This window comes from Biomphalaria glabrata, chromosome 1 (assembly GCF_947242115.1).
Source record: "Biomphalaria glabrata chromosome 1, xgBioGlab47.1, whole genome shotgun sequence".
Lineage (NCBI taxonomy): Eukaryota > Metazoa > Mollusca > Gastropoda > Planorbidae > Biomphalaria > Biomphalaria glabrata.
In genome coordinates, this window is record NC_074711.1 from 46,648,431 (window position 1) to 46,670,708 (window position 22,278).

Genomic DNA, 22,278 nt, shown 5'->3' on the forward strand with positions numbered 1-22,278 from the left:
CCTTGGCTGACATTGTTAACTCTCGAAGCATTTGGCACGAAGGTTGTTTTGGCGCAAGGGACATTTTGGCGCGAAATACATTATGCACCTTCATTGTATTATTTCTTTAAAAAGAATTATGCATATTTATGTTTTGCATGAGTGTTTGTGTAAAGACATATTTTTCATGTACAGAAGAAAAAATACTTTTGTCCGCTATTTTTGGTATTTAAGTTTGTTATGTAATTATTGTTAAATTTCTACTATGACCCAACACCAGGCTGCCATCCAAACTTCATACTGTGGTCTGCACTATCAAAAACATAGAGATATCCTTCAGGCAAAATTTTGTCTTTTCCTCGCTTCGACTGGACTTTTTCCATTGTTTGTATAGACTGCCACAGGTTTTCAGTTAAAAATATAATAGAATGAAATGGCGAAAGTTTTTCTAGTCTGTCAGCGTGCTGGAAAAATGATTAGTGAATGGTCCAAACTACGCGAGCTTATAAAGACATAGGGATGAAGAGATTGAAATAGAGGGGTAGACCTTGGGCCACTCTCGTAATGACCAGTCCCAAGGAGATGATTGCCAGACGCATGACGCCAACGACCAGTGCTCAGTGCTGGTCTTGTCTTCATTTGTTTAACTATACCTGCGTCAATGCGAGATGTGTCACCCAAATAACCCCTACCCTATTTCTCAAAATATATATTTTCAAAGTATCTTAGTGTCGTGTATTTGTTTCTATCTATTGTCGCCCCTAGTGTTTGTTTACATTGGTGGATTCATGTTAGAGTTTGTACTGACCACATTCAGTGTCTTGATCTTTACTATGTGTGGATTTATTGTCGTCATTCAGCGTAATAAAGCTTTAGATGTTAACATGTTTTTTGTTATATGAAAGTATTACACTAATGTCAAATAAAAAAATGTGTCTTTTGGAAAGAAATCAAAAAATGTCATACAGTGCGATTAGCAGAACTCACATATAAATAAAGGGGAGGGGATAGCACGTCATTAACATTCAGAAATCTGACTTTTTATAGGCCTATATTCATGAAATAAGCAAAACCTTTATATTTATAAAAAACAATTCGCTGGACAATGTTAGAATTCATACTATACATACAATATTACGGTACAGTGAAATAAATATTCTAAGTCTAAAAATACGTTATAAACAATACGTGCTTATTAAATTATCGTCAAATTATATCTCGCGCAAAAACATCACCAGCGCCAAAACGTCACGTACCGGTTAACTCTTATGTCTTGGTGCCTACTGATTTCACTACAGACAAGTAAAAAATGAAAGTTGACTGACATACATACATACTAACATACATATTTCCACCACTTTTCCAGAAAGTGAAACTTTAATTTGTTGTACAACATATTCAGTCATCACATATAAATAACTTGTCAATAGAGGATCACAAACTTATGAAGGGCACAAGAAATTGAAATGAAATAAAACTGATACAAACTTTACAAAATGGAAAAAGCAATAAACACAATGAAGAATCTTAAAACATCAACAAAAACAAGTCAAACTAGAACCTTAGTAATAAAAGGATCCCATCTAACTCAAGCAGATATCTTTGAAAAATGATCAGAATTCAATGATAATGTTAACAATTATGAAATAAATCTCAACTTAGAGCTAAAAAGCTTAGAACTCTGGAACATTAAAGAGGTAATTCCCAAAATTAGAGAAGACAGTAGTAGATGCAGAAAGTAAATAACATATCAGAATTAAAAAAGAAATAGATTAATTCCAAATTACAGAAAGTAAATGGTAACATCAGAATCCCTAAAGAAATTGATCAATTCCAAATTAGAAGATACAGAAAGTAAATGATAGAAAATACGAAAAACATGCAAATATGTAACCCTGCCGGATCAAGCTAAACAAAGGACATTTGGGCCAAGAGGCCTTCATCAGCTACAAAACAAACAAAAAAAAATGTGACAAACAATTAACACAAAATAGTCTTAAGTTAACTTATCTGTATGTTGTTCTTTATCGAGGCAGATAACATAACATCAGAATTGCTAAAGCATAAGTCTCATTAGACAAAGGATTTTTTTTTCCCTCTGATGTCTATGTTACATTTATTGTCATGTGTAGCTTTTTATGTCAATAACATTTGGTCACTTTTAATCAAATTTATTCAATTTCTAGTTTAATGCTTTTAAATTTTACTATTCTTTGCTATATTGCTACCTTTAATGCTAGTGTCATTGAAATCTTTACTTTCATTGTTACCTCTAAGTTTTTCTTCAGGATATATTCAGTATAAACACCAGCAAAGCCAGAGATAAAGCAGTAACAAAGAAGTATAGCCAAGCCAAGGAATGTTGTATGAATTTCTGAAAGTGCTAGAGTTTTGCCTTTAAGGGCAGCAATACTAGAGAGGAATAAAATGGTCAAGAAATAAATCAAACAAGGTTATAGGAAAACAAAAATGTTAGCGTTTTGTTTTTTATTTATTAAATGATGATACATATTTCTTGTTTGTGATTACATTGTTACGTGTTAATATAAAAAGCTTTCATGTGATGATGGCCATTGAATAATGCTGATTATTTCAAAATGTAACATTGATTTGAGCTGAAATTTAGTTCTTGTGTAAAAAATGAAAATGATTATCGATGTTTTAAAAATTATTAGATTAAATATCAGCATAAAACTATTTACTAAGTAGGTCTACAGAGAAGAGCAAAATACAGTTTCCTTTTTTTAATTTTTTTTTTTTAAGTAAAATATTTATTTTTGCAGTTTCCAAGGGCTATCATCTTATTAAAAATGTAAATATCAGAAATATATAATGATAAAACAATATAACATGTTTATTGTTAAGGATAAATAAATCAGTTCCTGACAAAACCAGTCACTTGGAGAGGAAGATCTTAATAGTATAGTAGTTATGCTGAGGTGGACAACTGTAGTCTAACTGAATTTCCTTTTGTTTTGGCCAATAAAATTATCATATCTTAAAAGTGTAAGAGAATATTATACCTTATTACATCATAAGTAAAATGTTCTTGATATATATATATGGTTAAATTCTTTAAAGTACAGCTAGCCTTTGGAGATCCAATTGTTTGGTAATTGACCCCACCCCCCAGGGCCAGTTCATTGGACTATTTAGAGCCAACTGTACATTTATTTAATACTTATGTATAAAAGTTTTTAAAAGCTTTTTAAACAAATGCAATATATTGAAACAATACATAAATTTGTTATAAAAATCTTTTTTTAAGATTTTCTGTTCTTTGTTAAAGATTCAGCCTAATGACACCTTCACATCAGAAATTGTCATGTCCTTTATTTTGAATGTATGCTTCTATTTTTGTTCACTTTGAGCAAGTTACAACAGAAGACTAGTGAAGTATAAACTATAACATTACTTAGACGCTCTATAGATAGTCTAATCTTTATTTTAAAAATATGAAATGAGTACAGAGACCTGATATACTCTAGAAAAGGTTTATAAGATATATATTTATTTGATGCTCAGCCAAAATAAAATAAAAATAGAATAGAAAAAAAAAAATAGAATGTACCAATTTCACAATTATTTATCATAAATAAAAATAAATATATATGTGTATTTTTTTTTTTTAATAATAAAAAAAATGAAATAGAAAATTAAAGAAAACCAAAGATAGTGAATTTAAAGTATATTACCTATTAAACTATAAATTAAAAAAGCAATTAGACGCAAGCAAGAAAAAAAAAAGTGCTTTTTTTAAAAAAGAGAAAAAAAATAAAATTCAAAAAGGAAAACCTGTTTATGATTCCACCAATAGTCAGTAAACAGATAGCCAGCCACTGGATGTCACTGAATTTTCTAAAAATAAATGAATAAAAAGTTGACTTTTATTATAAAAGTCTTATCATCATTAATTATCCCTATTAATAAATATATATTAATGTCTATAAAAAAAAAACTGCAGGGAAAATTGATACTTACTATAGTGCTCTAATGCACATTTAGTAGGAAAAGTGAAAAGCTGAACCAAAGCTACATGAAGGATAGTTCATAAGCAACTTCTAAAACTAAGACAAAAACCAAGATTCCAACACAACTAAATGCAGCCATAAAGTTGTTGTTTTTTTTTAAGACATCAACTTTAGAAATTTAAAACAGTAAATTTAAAAAAAAAAATAATACGGATGTTATTAGTTTAATTAATAATTTAGCACTAAAAAATGTTAATGAGTACTCAAATTTAATCTGATTTTTAAGATCTTAGCTACCATCAAGATTCTTTTAACTTATAAAACACAGGCAACAATTTCAACCTCTATAATATTGAAGTAATGAGAACTCTACTTACTTGTTGATAATGATTTTATACAGAATAGCTGTTGTCACAATTTTTAAATTACCAAGAATCTAAAAATAAAAAAAGTCCAATTATGTTCTAAAAATAATATTGTCAGGGTGAGATGATTATAAATATAATATCCAATTCAAGCACAAACTTTAAAATAAATCCAACACCTAGATATACATAGATCAGCATTTAAAACAAGAGTAATCCACAGACAATTCACATAAAAACATTGCTGGCCATGTTGAGATGTTTGACTAACACTATAGAGCACCTTAAGATTCTTAGGACTTTATTATGGACACATCTAAGTCATTCAGGATCTATGAGTATTCTTTTACAGTCACCAAGTGACATCAAACTATTTCTAGGCTTATATAATTTACTGAATAGAGGAATAGAAATCTGAAAGGAGATCGTCTAGAGAAAAAAAATTATTTGAAGAAAATTGTTTCATTGTTAGGTCACATATCTTTATATATTGGGGGTGCACTGGATTACACTTTTTGAAATCCGCCCGGAGACGAATATAGCCAGATAGTAAAATATCTGTCCAGAGCCAGATATAGTACCTACATGTCTAGTAAATAGCAATATACTGAACATTTTGCAAAACTTCTAAATAACATACCCAAGTTATATTTTTATTTTACTTTTTTTTTCACCATATTGTTTTGAATTCTATTGATAAGTATTTATTAACATGTATTAACAGATATTAAAAACTGTGTAACCCGTTTGGCAATGTAGAATATTACATGTATATTGTACTAATGGAAAGAAATCAAAGATAGAGTGTAATCTGGGTGGTATAGTGGGTAGATGTATGTGTTCATGTACTTCAAACCATCAAATGATCATCAGGCTTGTGTTTTAAAGCCCACAAACTGCTTCTGGTACTAGAATGAAGGGCCTGATACTGATAGTGGCTAGGTACATATCATAAAAATATTATAATAAGGAGTTACCTGACATTCCCAAAATATTAAGAATATGGTTTTCAAATTAAGACACTCAATGGAGGAGTAAGATTAGAAGTTAGCACGTTAGGACAAGTAATTCAACAGTAATAGCTATTTGCATTGTCTATAAGCAAGTTGCGTTAATCCATTCTGGCTTTAAAATGGTCAATGTTTATCAATAAATTTAATGCCAAGGACTACTTAAAGAGTTGGTGTTTAGCTCTCCTTTGATCAGTGTCTTTTATGCTAATAGGCTATACTCAGATCAGAGCTTTGTACTTTTATCTACATCAAAATTAGTTTCTGGCTTACTGTGCTATGAAATATGGAAGTATACAAGTGGTTTGTGTAGCAAAAGGTCACTTGTTTAGGTGTGTGTTTTATAATCCAGCCTCCTAATTGAGATTTGTCTCCAAGTAAGCAAACTCAGTATCATGTAGAGGTGAGGCTTGTAGTCCAGCCCCCCTCCCCCCCCTCAATTGTGATTTATCTTCAAGTAAGCATACTCATTACCTGGTTACCCATGTAGAGGTTTGGCTTGAAGTCCAGCCCCCTAATTAAGATTTTTCTCCAAGTAAATAAACTTAGTTCCCTCATAAGGTGTGACCTCTATACAGTGTAAACATGTTGACATTACGTCCATCCTATCTGACTTAATGTGCTCACATCTCAATATAATGTACTAAACAAATAGTGGTGGTAATTGTTCATCTCTAACTCGAGATACACCCACACAGCTAGACAGACCTTTAATCAGCATGACATAGTTAAGGAACATAACATGTTAACTAATCCACTCAAAGGTCAGAACAAACAAAGTTTTACAAATTGCCAGCCATCGCTGCTATGTATGTAATGTGCATTTATATTGTAAAGTTTCATTTCTATTTGTCTTTGTAATAAAAGACGTTTTGGTGAATATTCATATATTTGAAGCCCATTATTTATTTAAAATATAAATGTTAATACATTTTAAAACAGATATTAATGGAACCACATTGTCTTGATTGGTCATTAACAAAAGGATTTTATCCAACAACCAGGTGTGGACTGGGAGCTCTTCGGCTCATGACATGTCTCAGGGTTCTACAATGACAGCAACCATTGTGGTTTAGTTTAAACTGGTTTGGGTTGTGTCATATACATAGCGCCCAGCCCCTGATGTACAGCCCACTTGCTATAAGCAGCCAAAGCCACACTATGATGAATATTCCTCTACTGTAACTGCCATAATACCATGGGAAGATGGCTGTACCAGCTTGCCATTATCGATAACTTCCTTTGTGGAATGGTGTGGCAAACTTGGTGGACTAGTTTGTGGGGGACTGTTCCATCCTCACCCTAAGCTAGATTAAAATATTTAAAAAAACTTGGTGGCTTGTGATCACTACCAGTTATTCTCTTATCTAGCTACTACCACTGACGTTTCCGCAGAGGCACCATGATGAGGCTATGGGAGCTGGAGTGCTCCATCTTCAAGCACCAGAACCAGCTCTTTTCACAAATGATCTACAGGTCAAGTTCAAATACTAGATTGTGATGGTTTTGTACTGTGGAAATCCTAAACTGCAACTTGTATAGAAATGCACTTTAATTAGACCTCCTAATGTTGCACAAGAAAGAGGAGGCCAGGGATAAATACCTACAAGATGGTTTATTCTCAAAAAATTTTCTGGCTCTCTATCAAACAGGTGGCTCTCAGTGCAGAGAGGCTAAATAAGTACCTTGAAGTCAACTTAAATTCTCTCAGCATTTCCAGGAAATTGCAAGAAAGGCCCTAAGCATTGGTCTCCTATTGGTAGAAGCTATTAGCCTCATGCAGTATGGACCACTGTCCCATTAATTTCTATTTTGCAAAGCTTAAGCCAGACTTTAACTCACAGTAATACCATAATGTCCTACTGTCATGAATCAATACAATAGTTAGCTATGACTTTTTATCCAGAAATTTCAGATCAACAGAAAAATCATGCAATATTTACACAATAATTAATAATGAACCAATCAGATATCGAAGTTATTAATATCAGTACTAGAAAATGGTTCCCAGTCTTTTCATCCCGTGTCATTTTATCCTTGGTCACTTCATACCCTGGTCACTTCATCCCCTGGCCATTTCTTCCGCTAATCCATCAAATAATAATTGTAAAAAGTATGAAATTAACAATATTTCATAGATTTATTTTTATTTACATGACAAAAAGAATTAAACATTAATAAATAAGAATAGAATATAATGTCAATAAAAATATAATAATTTAACATTCATAAATATAGAGTTAATGTAAAAAAATTGTTTTTGCGTGTTAATTGAAATCAAAAAGATAAGCTATTGATAGTAGGTACAGAAGACGATCCATTGATTCGTATTGCTGTACATCATTTTGTAATTTCTTGGCCAGTGTTGCGTATTTCTTGAAGTCAGCATTTATAAAAAATAAAACATTATATCAGGGTTTGAAATGACACGCTCATATTTAAGAAAGAACGATTGACAAATAAAGTGAAAGATGGCCTTCAGGAGATAAGTTATCAGCGGCAAAATCATAAGTATTCTAATCATTCTTATCTCTCAAAAGATTTCCACTAATGCCACTACACCTTGGATAAATGATAAATTATGAGCGCAGAGCGACATGATCATAATTATTCAAATCGTACTTCTATCTCTCAAAAGATTTTCCCAACTTCCACCACACCTTGGCCTTTGATCATTACATCACGCAATATGCACATGATAATATTGACATCCCTACAACAAACAGAAACAATATAACTAAATTCAAACTCCGCATTACAAAATATCTACTTGTTGAAATATATTCTTTCATTTCTCAACAAGTATGAAGAGAGTATGGGAAAACTATAAACACTATAATAGCATGTCCAAAATATCAAAAAGTTTTCTAAATAAACATATTTATATATTAGATGAAACGAGGGCTTAAAGACAAAGTCTTAACAACACAATTACACAATAGCTAAGTAAAAAATATTTAATTGGAGATGAAGTGACCAGGGACGAAGTGACCAAGGATGAAATTATCAGGGATGAAATGACCAGTCACCCTAGAAAACAACAAAAAGAAGGAATAATGGAATATATTAATGAACAAGGTTAGAAAAAAATCAATTTCGGACCCCAAAGTGGTCTTTTAACTTTTTTAATTGACTTCTTCAAATTACACATTTAAGTAACTTCTCAATTCAATACCAATTTGACTTAAATATCTTCATAAAATAAAAACTTAAAGATACAACAACTTCAACTAGTATAACTTCTATTAATGGACCTGCAAAAGTTTAAACTCATTCTAACACAAAACCGTTACTAAGCAAAGATTGTTACAATGCAAAGACCCCGACTAACTAACTTTCCCCTAATTTATACTGTTCTCAATTGTACTTTCCAGAATCATAAAAATTTCTTCCCTAATTATTTTATTAACTGTGACCTTCTAGAAGCTGACGTATGCTATTTTTTCCCCTTAACCTCTTTCTTTGATTGGATGACTAAAATTTACTTGTTTACTCTGGTCAACTCTGACTTGACCTGGGCTTCTAGAAACTGGTCGAAATAGGTTACAGTATCGACTCGTGACGATAATATGAAAAATTACTAGTTAATTGTTGTTTTAAAGTATATGCATACTAAAAAGATTTTTTCTCTTTAAAAAAAGTTAACATTTTTTTGTGTGTAAATGTAGTAGTTAGTATGACAGAACTTACTTAACAATACAAATGTAAAAAAAATATTTTTTTTTGACAAAAAATCTAAAACCATTTGCATAAATGTGTTAAAAATATGGTAAATAGTCACCTCACTTACTCAATAGCCTCCCATGTTTGTTATTATTAATAGGGAAAAGTTGTAAAAGTGGTGTATTTTTATGAAAAAACTACTCGCATAAGTGATTTTAAAAAATTAGTTTTTACTCTTTCAGAAAAGAAAAAAGTAGCTGTTGCATCAGAACTTTGAAAGGTCTAAAATATTATGATGTCAGATTTTCACTATCTTTTCTAGTTTACGAGATCTAAACGGGACGGACAGATGGATGCCGCTAAAAAGTATAAATAGAAGAAGATTAGCTTAGTCGTGAGGATTTGGGGAGGATTAGTACAAAGTTCAAACTGGGAATGTGAGTTCCATTGAAACAAATTTATATTAGTCATTGTAATTGTAAAGATTTAAAGTGAAAACTCATTCATTAATCTAGATTTATAAAGAAATATTGAGTATATAATTCATTCATATCTATTCAAAAGAAAATTATTAAAGTGTTAAAATTATATGCTGGAGTTTCTTCAGTAATTTAGTAATTGATTAATCTGCTTGTGTTATTGGAATAATAATACAAATGTAAGAAAGAACTATACTATCGACACAATCCCACAGTAAACACAACATAATACCTACCATATATGTAGCTGGATCCATCTGTGTCTGCATGAATACTGCCAGATTGTTGTTCACAGCATAACATAGTGCAGGCAAAGAAAAGGGAAGAACTACCTTCCATGTTAACAAAGGGAGTAGATGTACTTTGTATTGAGCTAACAAGACCAAGAGACAAATGAACAGCTGAAACATCAAATAGAGTACAAAATGGAAATTATTTTCAATTAGATACTTCAATCTATAAACAAATGTGTTCAATTGATTTTTTAAAAAATGATCGTGTGATTTAAACAATATAATTTTTTTATAATTTTTATAGGAAAAATATTGTAAAAATTTATTATGTTTTTGATAGAAAAACAATATTTAGCAGACATGAAAATAAGTAATAAGCAACAAATTGTTTAATAAAACTATATCATCATTAATACAGCCAATGTCAAAATGACTAAATGATAAGCATAAAAACTAATATGCAACTAAAGATACATGGTATATAGCTAAAAATACCTTTAAAATTTCTGTCAACAATACTGATGATGCTGTAAGAAATGGAATTTCTCCATCTACTTTACACAGGTCTATTAATACACCATAGCAGCCATACATTAATACCCTACAGAAATACAACAAAAGCTGAGGTAAAAGTCACAAACTCACACAAAAAAAGTTCAAAAAATGATGATGTTCTTAAAAGCTAACTTAGTTACTGTTTGTCACTTGGTGTGTAGGCTGACACAGACCTTTATTATTACTTGTTCATAGACATTTTTTTTCATTTTCTTTTGTAAACATTTCTTTTGAATTTTGAAATTAAGGAAACATTTTGTTTGAGCTTGGTGGGTTCCAATAACTAGTCCATTAGAATAATTAGTTTTGCATTGTGCTCTGTTCAGGATTTTAGTGTTCACTACATTCCTATGAGTAGTCCATTATCCTATCTTATATAATACAGACGTTACTTCAAAAAAGAAGATGATTACATTCCAAGCGTCATGCATTCAGTCATGCATATTAATCAATGACCTAAATTCTGCCAAGTCACTGGTTTTCCTGGTTAGCTCAGGCAACCCATTCCATGCTCTAATAGCTCTAGGGAAGAAGGAGCATTTGTACAAATTAGTCCTAGCATATGGAACGAGGAATGTGTTTTATCTTTGTGTCTTTCTGAGTATTGTATTAAATTTTGTTTTTGTATTTGATGATTATGGTTCAGTGTTTTATGTATAATTGCTACTTTACCTTTTAGTCTTCTATCCTGAAGGCTTTCTAAATTTAGTGATTTTACTAAATGAGTTATCTTATCTTATCTTATATAATACAGACGTTACTTCAAAAAAGAAGATGATTACGTCCTACGCGCCATGCATTTAGTCATGCATATTAACCAATGACTTAAATTCTGCCAAGTCACTGGTTTTCCTGGCTAGCTCAGGCAACCCATTCCATGCTCTAATAGCACTAGGGAAGAAGGAGTATTTGTACAAATTTGTCCTAGCATATGGGACGAGGAATGTGCCTTTATCTTTGTGTCTTTCAGAGTATTTTATTAAATTTTGTTTTTGTATTTGAAGATTATGGTTCAGTGTTTTATGTATGATTGCTACTTTACTTTTGAGCCTTCTGTCCTGAAGGCTTTCTAAATTTAGTGATTTTACTAAAGGTGTTACTCTAGTCAAATGTGAATATTCGTTTGTTATGAATCGCACTGCTCTATTTTGTGTCTGTTCCAGTTTCTTAATGTTTTCTTGAGTTGAGGGGTCCCAAACAGAGGATGCATATTCTATTATTGGCCTAACCAAGGTTAAATAACATTTTAGTTTTATGTTCTTATTTGATTTATAGAAATTTCTTTTAATAAATCCTAAATGCTTTGTTTGATTTTTTTGTAGTTTCATCAATATGTGGATTCCATGACAATTACTCTAGTCAAATGTGAATATTCGTTTGTTATGAATCTCACTGCTCTATTTTGTGTCTGTTCCAGTTTCTTAATGTTTTCTTGAGTTGAGGGGTCCCAAACAGAGGATGCATATTCTATTATTGGCCTAACCAAGGTTAAATAACATTTTAGTTTTACGTTCTTATTTGATTTATAGAAATTTCTTTTAATAAACCCTAATGCTTTGTTTGATTTTTTAATAGTTTCATTAATATGGGGATTCAATGACAGTTTTTCATTTGTTATAACACCTAAGTATTTTGCATTTTGGTCTGTGCTCCAATTTGATTCCCATTTCTGTAATTCATCTAATTCTCTTTGTAAAATTTCTTTTTCTTGTGTTGTTTTTATTGTTCTATATATTATGCAATCATCTGCAAATATTCTGACTTTTGTTCCTGAACTAATGCAATTTGATAAATCATTTATGTAAATTAAAAATAGTAGTGGACCTAACACTGTTCCTTAAGGTACACCTGAGTCTACTATTATTGGTGTTGATTTAGAGCCATTTTTTATTACAGTTTGTTCTCTCCCTATCAGAAAATCTTTAATCCACTGATGCAATGGACCATTTATGCCAAAATATTTTATTTTTTAAGCAAACTATGGTGGTGAACTTTGTCAAAAGCCTTGGAAAAATCTAGTTAGATAGTCTATTTGCTCACTATTATCTAAACCTTTTAAAAAATCATCAATTAGTCATATTAGTTGTGTTTCACATGATCTATATTTCCTAAAGCCATGTTGGTATGGAGTAAGGACATTATGTTTGTCTAAGTGGTTTATGATGTTGCTACATATTATGTGTTCTAGGATTTTACATGTGACACTGGTAAATGATACTGGTTTGTAGTTTCCTGGGTCAGATTTTCCTCTTTTTTTAAATAGAAGGTGACATTAGCTTCTTTCCAGTCCCTTGGTACTCTGCCCTGGTTAAGAGATGCCTGAAAAAGCTCATTGCTTAGTTCTTTGAATAATCTAGCTGGAAAACCATCAGGTCCTGATGCTTTATTTGTGTTACTGTTCACTAATAGTTTTTGGATCCCTTTTTCTTGTACTTCTATATGTTGGCTACTTGGTTCAAATTAAGTAATATGTCTTTGTTTCCTGGGGTTGAGAATGCTGATGCAAAGTATTTATTTAGGATGTTAGCTTTAGTTTCATTATCATTATGTGTTAAGTTATATTCTCCTTTTAATGGTGCTATGCCTGTTGTTTCCATTTTCTTGGTCTTAATGTATGACCATAGGTTTTTGTTGTAATCCTTGGATATTACATTGTGTAAGTATTTACTCTGCAGCTGTCTGCTTACTTCTTGGGTTAGGTGTTTAATTTTAATATACTTTTTATAAACTCTTTCTGCCTTAGTTTCTTTAAATTTTCTATATAGGTTTTCCTTCTGTTTACAAAGCTTCTTTAGTCTATCCTTAGATATTACATTGTGTAAGTATTTACTCTGCAGCTGTCTGCTTACTTCTTGGGTTAGGTGTTTAATTTTAATATACTTTTTATAAACTCTTTCTGCCTTAGTTTCTTTAAATTTTCTATATAGGTTTTCCTTCTGTTTACAAAGCTTCTTTAGTCTTTTATTAAACCAGCATTTATTTATTTTGTTTGATGTATATTTAGTTGGTATATGATTATCTATAATGTTTTTAAGATTGTTTTTAATGAAATTCCAGAGGTCATCGACTGATTAGTTAATGTCTTTTTCTGATAAGAATGTTTGTTGAAAATTTAATTCAGCTTGGTGTAGTTGTGTTAGGTTGCATTTGTTCCAGAGTAAGATTTTTCTTTTGGGTTTTATATTGGCTACTACTTTTACCTGTGTATTTTAATGACATCATGGTCTGATAGACCAGGGATAATATCATAATCTACTACTAATCCAGGTCTGTTGGCTAATGTGTTGTTTAATCTAGTTGGTTTTTTAATGATTTGATCTAAACTTAGGTTGTGTAAGGTTGTGTAAGGTTTCTATGGAAAGCTCATTTATGTCCATAAGGTTTTGGTGTTTATCTATAGTTAGTGTTTTCCAATTTATATCAGGTAGGTTGAAATCACCCATAATCCAAAAAAAACTGCATTTTTTTTTCTTTAAGTGTAGTTAACTGATTTCATAGTTCTTGTATGTACTCGAGACTAGAATTTGGTGGTCTATAAATACTGCCTATTATAAGGGATGTTGAGGTGGTGTTGATTTTACTAAATGTTGATTCTAAATTTTTTGAGGTAGGTAAGTAATTTCTTCAGCTATAAGAGTGGGGTTTTTTATTGCTAAAAGAACTCCTTCATGATTTTTTGCCCTTTATTTTCTAAAAATTTCATAATCACTATTGAAAATTTCTGCATTATAAATTTCAGGATATAGCCAATTTTCTGTTGCTGCAATTATGTCTGGTTTCTCACGTTTTAATAAAATTTCTAAGTCTGCTGTTTTGTTTCTAATGCTTTGAAAATTTATTACTAAGGTTTTAAGGTATTTTGGTATTACTTCTTTAGTAAGTTTATTTAATGAGGGTGTTGTATTAGTTTTAGCAGATTTAACAGATGTCCATTAGGACAATGAGCTTTGCACTGTGCTCTGTTCAAGTTTTTTTGTCTATCTACTGGATCATAAGTATCTATCTGGTGTAGTTTATAAATTTTAAGAGGTCCAAATTAAATTTGATTTGCACAAAGAAAAAAAAAATTATGCTCTCATTATTATAGTTGCTATAATATATTCTATAATATTTTCTTGAAAATCAGTTTGTTGGTACGTCCTCAGCCTGACACGTTGCCACAAAGAACCAAAAACATATCCATATCTCATTCGAAAGCCTTTGCTAGAATATCATCCATGGTGATAACTTTCTTTCTTTTCTGGTTAAGTTAACAAAAAGATACCTCTTCCATTTTTTTTATCATTGGATGCAAATGTGGTCAAACTAGTATTATGTCATGTGTACCTGTGAGGCAATTAACTTTCTCTAATTGGACAAATGGGTCCAAGAAGCATTCACTTTTTTCAATTCAACTTTTTCTGCTTGTCTGCAACCATGACATTTGTAAGAGCAGAGCACTAAACATTGTTAGGCTTTCTTTCTTAAAGCTAGGGTTCATGTGCAGCCTATCCTTAAGTAAAAAGTATCCAACTTATATACTGAATTCATAAATGCTTGCTCTAGTATTTTCTGGATTCATATATGGTCCTTATATACCATGTTTTAATACCGTTAACAGTATTCTGCAGAAGTTTGCCTTGTAACATTTTTTTCTATACATTGTTGGTTTAAAAGGATGAAAATGAAAATAGTGAGGGATGAGTGTGAAAGACAGTACAGAAGAGCTGATTAAAAAATCATAGATGAAAGCAAAAAAATGTTCAATGATTCAATTTTAACAAAACAAAAGAAAGAAAGAAATATATATTTATACCTATATGTATAGTTTAATTTTTCAGGTAAAATGTGTAGCCTTACTTACAAAATCATTTGCACAGATGTCTGATAAAAGAATACTTACACTAGAAAAAGAACAAAACCCCACAACAGTTGTCTACAATTCACTGACATAATAGATTTAATTATTCTTTTTTGACACAACCAATCTGAAGAAAGATATTTGAAACAACTTGAAGATTAGGTTCATCTTCAACATTTTCAGTTTGTGCATTTCTTCAATAATAAAAATTATCTGTCACAATGTATTTTGAATTCAGTCTTTAAGGGAAAATCATTTTTTTGTTTTGTACTGTCTGTCAAGGTTAGACCTTAAAAGCTTAAAGGACTTTTATTATCTTTTAAAATTATATTTTATTATATTTATAGTTAGTAAAAGCTCGTCTTTCATTGAAATTTAAATGTAACCAATATTGCAGCAGAAGTTAATGTACAGAAATAATAGCATTCTATTTAATACTAGTATCTATTTTTTTAAAATTATTTCAAGACATCAAAACTTCTGTGCATTAATTATATTCTTGTCTTAGGTGCTCGAAATCAGCTAATGTAATAAAGCTTGTCAAAAACAGATGGGGGGAGATAAATGTAGTAAATGTGCTTGTATAGGTTAAAAAGCACAAAAAAAAATATATTATTGTTTTAGTTTGAAAATGAACTGCATTCATAATTGAAATCCTGTCAGTGTTCCTGCAAACCCATTCATTCATTCTAGTAACACATGAGAAAAGTTTTCCAAGATATTCAAACAATATGAACATTTATTTTTATTAGTGGCGCCTATAGAGAAAAAGACACTAATGATTGTATGCTCTTTGTCCATCTGCCACATTTAGACCCCAAAAACTTTTCTGCATGCTGTTATCTATTTTAATCTAAAAATGCCATTGAAAATTCAATTTCAATAGACAATAGTGTCCTTATTGTGTCTGAAATAGGTACAAATGCTATTTAAGACAACAACTAATATTTAAAAAATTAAAGATGAATATTTTATGTAAATACTAGCTGATACTTGTGCTTGGCTACAGTTGAAATGGTATTGAAATGTTTATTTTGACTGCGACATTTTGTTTTCATCCTTCACCTTCAATGTTAAGCCCCCCCCCCCCTTTTTCATACCACACCATTCACTTTTCTGACCTTTGAACGTCAGCACTTCTCTTGACATTTCTAGGTACGACTTATAAGTCAACCTGGTCTTGTGGTGGAGAATCTTTAATTAATGAACTTAATGACACTTCCTAATTAATTAGTTTTGTGTTATAAATATGTGTATGTTTATTTCATGATGGACCAAAGTAAGTTGAATTTACTTTATTTCATTATTATCTCATCAACTGGTATAATTCATTTTATTAGTTGATAATTACACCCCCCAAGCATTTGTGCTAAGAATGATGATGAAACATTCTCACTAAGAGATGCATCCCCCCCCCCCCCCATTTTCTTTTCTTGCTGTATAAATAAATAGTACAGTTAATTTTCATGTTTGTATCTTACTCTATTGTCTGTTTGTTGCAGGCCTATTTCTGTGGTGACCCAGCATATTGCACACTCAAACAATCATCCCCTACTAGACACCAAACAAGCCACACATACAAAAAGAATACATGCCAGTTGTCACACCGCATCACAAACCAAGAGATTAGAGACAGGATTTCTACAGCTATTGGACCCACGATGACCTGCTAACTTTTATAACAAAAACTCAGACTAAAACTCTATGGCCATGCCATAATACGTCTTTGAAGTTTGCAAAGACCTCCCTTCAGGAAACAGTACCAAGAAACAGAAGAAGAAAGTGATGGGAAGACAACATTAAAGAATGGACGGCCATTGAAAGAGATTCTATCCAAGGCAAAAGACAGAGAGGAATGGAGAAAGACAGTTGACAAATCTTGTGTGGTGCCCCATTTGTACAAGATTATACCTCAGCTTTAAATTATTTTTTGTGTGTAATTTCATCCATTACTAACACTCACTTAAAAGCTCAGTGGGTAGAGCATCTGACTTTAAATCGGAGGGTCATAGACTTTAGAAATGCTACAGCTTTCTGACTTTCAATGCACCAAGAAAAAGATTTAGAATAGAACTAGATCTAGATTTACATAAAAATTTTAATGTAGAGTAGATTAGATTTTATAATAGTGGTAGAGCCTATATCTAGATCTATCTACTATTTTAATTAAACAGCTATATAGAGTACCATTATCTAGATCAGCGGTTCTCAACCTTTTTAGCTCTGCGACTCTATTTGCAATTGGCCACTATGCTGTGACCCCTAACCATAAAATCATATTTTCACTAATGTTATAAAATCATATTAATAATGTAAATATTTGATATGAATTACCAAAGCTGTGTGTTTAATCATGATACACTAAATATTTCAGTTTTTACCAAACTAAAAAAATAAACAAATTTTAACTTTATTACAGAAATTTATTTACTTTTTTATCGCGTGCTAACCTATAAATCTGTTATACTTATGTGGCAATTATGGAAGCATTACAGCTAAGGCAACTGTATTCTACATTGGTTCAAAGTTGTTGCGCCAGTTAGAGAAAAACTATCAACGTCATTGTGATGGTTGATCTTATTTCTGTTTCATCAGATTAGAAATTTTAGTGGATAATTTAAAACACTTGATCTCACAAAATTGAAAGAATTAACATCATTTTCTATTAATTTTTGTAATTCTTGTGACATTTACTAATACTCATCAATGAGTTTTGATGATTTTTGGTGACTGGAGACTCATTCTGTACCAAAACTTGAAATCCAGACCAACATCCAAGCATACTTGAAGCAGCAGCTTTGTAGACACTGCAAATATTTTTGCAAGAGTTTTTATACTTCTTCAGAATGAACACATTTGACAAATACATTAGGTGCTGTAGCAGTCATTTCAAGAAGAGAAACCAGCTTTAACAATAGCCATCCTCAGGTAAACAAGTAATTATGATCAATTTGCAACATCTTAGAATTCTTCAAGCTGGATGATAAAAGTCTGAAGTGGAACCACACCGTTCATAAGTCTGCATCCAACATTACAATACTAGCCTTCACCTATAACCCCAAAAGAATACATGGTGCCGTTATTTGGAATCCTATGCCAAGCAGATGTTGGGACAGTTGGAGAGATTTGCCAAAACTGAGATGTCTGGAGGAAGTTGGTTCATGGTCCCCAGAAGGGACCAAAGGCAGAGTGTTATATAATTTCCAGGATTATCTGATTGATAAATCACTAGACAGCATTTCTATCATTAGATACGGAGATGAACTAAATTGAGCAGATCTAACAAATTCGGCTCCAATAATTACTAGAACAATTTATTTGGCCGCTGGCAAAAGTAAGTTATCAGCTATAATGTGAGGTTTTGTAGCTACAGCATTTCTGATGGCCAAAAAACAAGAAGCTTAGACTGCTATGTTTTGTTTATTTGCCAGCAGTCAAGTTAGGGCTTTCTTGATTCAGTTTACATTTCAAATAGGCCTACTGTATGTTGTTATTGGTAAAGTTTGGATGTTTGATATCAAAATGACTTTCAGATTGTCCAGATTAATTGATTCTGATAATAGAACATCGTTACAAATGACGCAAAGTGGTTTCTCAATCCCTGCATTAACCATTGAAAAAAAAACTATGGTAAAAAAGCGTCATTAGATTTTCTTTTCTCAACGATCATTTTCACTGGTAGTTCCATAACAAAACTATTACCTTTTCTAGCATAGACTATAAAATGATTGTGTAGTACTAATTATAAACGGATGTGGTTTTACATGCATAAATATTCCCCATGGAAATAAAATCTCTTGGTTCTTCAATGGTTTAACGCTGTGTCTCATCACACAGTTTGATTAACAATCATTTAAACTGTAACAAATACTTATGCTCTGACAATTAAAAGTTTGGAATGGTTTGGATTCAGTTGTCTGCAATATCTATTAGCAAATGGCAATTATAGTAAAATAAAAAATGTGCACAATGGCAAAAATATATTTTTTTCGATGGTCCTAGGTGACCCCTGGAAATTGTCCTTTGAAACCCAAGGGGGTCACGAACCACAGGTTAAGAGCCCCTGATCTAGATCTTAGTCAGTCTTAGCATCTAGATCTAGTAACTTATCTAGTATAGTAGATAGATTATTATTATAAAAGATAAAAAGATAGATTCATTCTTTGATGAGCTCACCATTAACCCCTGCTTTCCATTGATTTCATTGTGAATAAATGTGACTTGTTGATTCCATCTATATTCTATACCTAGACTCTACAAGTCTAACTCCAAGTAGGCTATTCTAATAGACTAAATTACGTAAACTAGATCTAGATGTTGGATTAACTAACTTAGATTTGACTAAGTAGATCTATTAATATTAATATAGATCTAGATCTAGAACTAATAATAATATTACTTTAATGTTAATGGTATTGTTATGCATATTTGCACTGTTATGCCAGTTATGGTTGAATAAATGTAATCATTAAATAAATTTCACAAACACACTCATCTTCATGTCACTTGCCACTCATGACTAAATTTATTATATTCTAGATCTAGAAGATCATATAGATTATAGATAATATAGATCTAGGACTAGGTCTAGACTGTATAATATTAATATAATATTGTTATGACTCTACATTGCGCACTGTCATTTGGCGCGACATTGTGTACCAGAGGACACGATGGAGAACAGAGGAAGGAAGATGGCCGATGATTAGAGATGTAAACAAGAAGGCCTGAGATGTTACTCTGGGTTTGGCTCTAGATCCTGTTTATAATTGATTATTAAACGTTCTGTTTTATATAACTTTCGTTGAGGTTAATTGCTAAGATATAGCAATATATAGATCTAAATATATAGAATTTATATAATTCAATAATATAGATCTAGATCAGATCTAAGACTAAGCTGCTCAGATATAGATTATCATAGATCTAGAATCTAGATGATTAGATGTCTATTACTATCTATATATAGGCCTATATTGCCTTAGATCTAGACTAGAATCTATTCTAGTGACTAGTCTATATAGTAACAATATAGTTACTGAATGATCTTTGCAATAAGTTAGACCCATATATAGAATTTATATAATTCAATAATATAGATCTAGATCAGATCTAAGACTAAGCTGCTCAGATATAGATTATCATAGATCTAGAATCTAGATGATTAGATGTCTATTACTATCTATATATAGGCCTATATTGCCTTAGATCTAGACTAGAATCTATTCTAGTGACTAGTCTATATAGTAACAATATAGTTACTGAATGATCTTTGCAATAAGTTAGACCCTTTACAATTTGCTTACCAAAAGGGTAAAGGTGTAGACGATGCCATCCTAAATATTTTAAACTGTGTCTACAAACATCTGGACTTACCGAACACTTATGTAAGATTGTTCTTTATTGATTTCTCATCAGCTTTTAACACTATACAACTTCATTTACTCATTGAAAAGATGAAAGCGTTGCAGATTAGTCCATACATAATACTATGGGCTAATGAATTTTTGACCCAGAGAGCTCAGAGGGTTAGGGTAAACAATGTTATATCTAATGAACGCATAGTTAACACAGGGGCACCCCAGGGGGCTGTGACATCGCCTTTGTGGTTCATTTTGTACACCAATGATTTTCAATCCGATAGTTCTTGTTGCTCCTTCACAAAATTCGCTGATGATGCGGCTCTTCTTGCCCTGCTCTCAGAGAGCTCAGACGTAAATGAGTATTTCAAAGAATTAGAACACATTGAAGAATACTGTAAAGATAATTTTTTATTATTTAATGTAAAAAAAAACAAAGAAATGATAATCGATTTTCGCAGGGACAAGAAGGAAAATGATATTGTTTCTGTAGCTGGAGAGACTATTGAAATTGTGCAAACCTTTAAATACCTTGGTACTATCCTAGACAATAAACTAAATTTTACTGCAAATACTGATTATATCAGCAAAAAAGGGCAGCAAAGATTACGACTACTAAGAAAACTGTCCTCGTTTAATGTTAGCGAAAAGGCCTTGGCTATGTTTTATCACGCTCACATCTGCAATGTTTTCAGTTTCAATATCACTGCCTGGTATGGCAATCTGAGCATTAAAAATAGGAATAAACTTAATAGAATCCTCAATGCTGCTGGCAAAATCATTGGCAAAAAACAAACCCCATTTGGGCAGTTGTTTGAGACAAACATCTATAAAAAAGCTAACAAGATCCTTGAAATAAAGAATCACCCTTTGTGTCAGGATTTTGTGATTTTACCATCACAAAAGAGATACAAGACACCGATAGCAAAGACAAACAGACACAAACACTCTTTTGTTCCCCTGGCAATCAAATCATTAAATAAGAACAATCTGGTACAAACTTTGTCACATGTAAATTATGAGTGAGTCTGGTGTGAATGTACACTTTGGTTTCTTATAGTTATAATGTTTTTTGTTTGGTAATGCACAAATTGTAAGACAAATTTCCTTACGGATAATAAAGATTATTATTATTATTATTCTAATATATTAATTATATATATATATATATATATTATTATATATATATATAGTAGCTTCTTATATTAGGCACAGCTCATCAAATTCTCCTTTTAGAAACATGTCGCTTTTTTTGTTTATAATTAATTTGTTTTTATGTTTGGAGCTAAAAACGATGTTTCGGGACAGTGCATGTCCAATTTAAGATAAGTTCCTGTATTTTTGTTCCGCTTTTCCAAAGCAGATGGCAGTTTTTTAGATTCTCGGTAACCAAGTATGTAAAGCTATTGTTTAAACCTCCCCCGGCAATTCATACCCATATAAGGGATGAAGGCTATATTATGAGCCTGTTTGATCGTAGGCTGGTGGATCTATCAAAATAAGCTTCCAAACATCTTTAGAAAGACATTCCAATCACATTCATACTGTTAGCTGTCAAATAAAATTAAAAAAGGAGGTGTTTCAATGAATAATAATGAATTAAACACATTCTCCTATAGTGCACAAGGCAAAATCGTAATAAGAAATATTATTGGGATTAATAAATCTATGATTTTTTTCAATAAATAAATGTGACCTAGATCGAGATATCTAGAATATATAATTTATGAATGAAAGAAAAAGTGCGGGCTGCTAATTTGAAGCCAGAGACCATGCCCACTGCAGGTGATCACGCCAGGCGAGCGCTGGTGGTGAGGAGAGGT

At 31.5% G+C, this 22,278-nt stretch overlaps 1 protein-coding gene and 1 long non-coding RNA gene across 5 annotated transcripts in view; one reads left to right on the forward strand and one right to left on the reverse strand.

Moving 5' to 3' along the window:
- LOC129928037 (uncharacterized) overlaps nt 1-2,401 on the forward strand; it is a 33,205-nt gene extending 30,804 nt beyond the window's left edge. The window contains exon 3 of the long non-coding RNA XR_008779630.1: nt 2,268-2,401. This is a non-coding gene — a long non-coding RNA (uncharacterized LOC129928037). The remainder of the gene's footprint in view (nt 1-2,267) is intronic.
- The window catches only part of LOC106066135 (probable UDP-sugar transporter protein SLC35A4), a 33,362-nt gene that overhangs the window by 9,490 nt on the left and 1,594 nt on the right, over nt 1-22,278 (reverse strand). For 2 of the 4 annotated variants that reach the window (XM_056039982.1, XM_056039973.1), the window contains exons 2-7: nt 15,138-15,222; nt 10,196-10,301; nt 9,704-9,868; nt 4,328-4,386; nt 3,775-3,837; nt 2,250-2,391 (exon numbers count right to left, since the gene is read on the reverse strand). In XM_056039982.1, the coding sequence (XP_055895957.1) occupies nt 2,250-2,391; nt 3,775-3,837; nt 4,328-4,386; nt 9,704-9,868; nt 10,196-10,301; nt 15,138-15,187 (585 nt within the window). In that variant the 5' untranslated portion in view covers nt 15,188-15,222. Of the gene's footprint in view, nt 1-2,249; nt 2,392-3,774; nt 3,838-4,327; nt 4,387-9,703; nt 9,869-10,195; nt 10,302-15,137; nt 15,223-19,271; nt 19,662-22,278 lie in introns of those variants that run through there. The other 2 variants (XM_056039961.1, XM_056039968.1) reach the window with 2 other exon arrangements.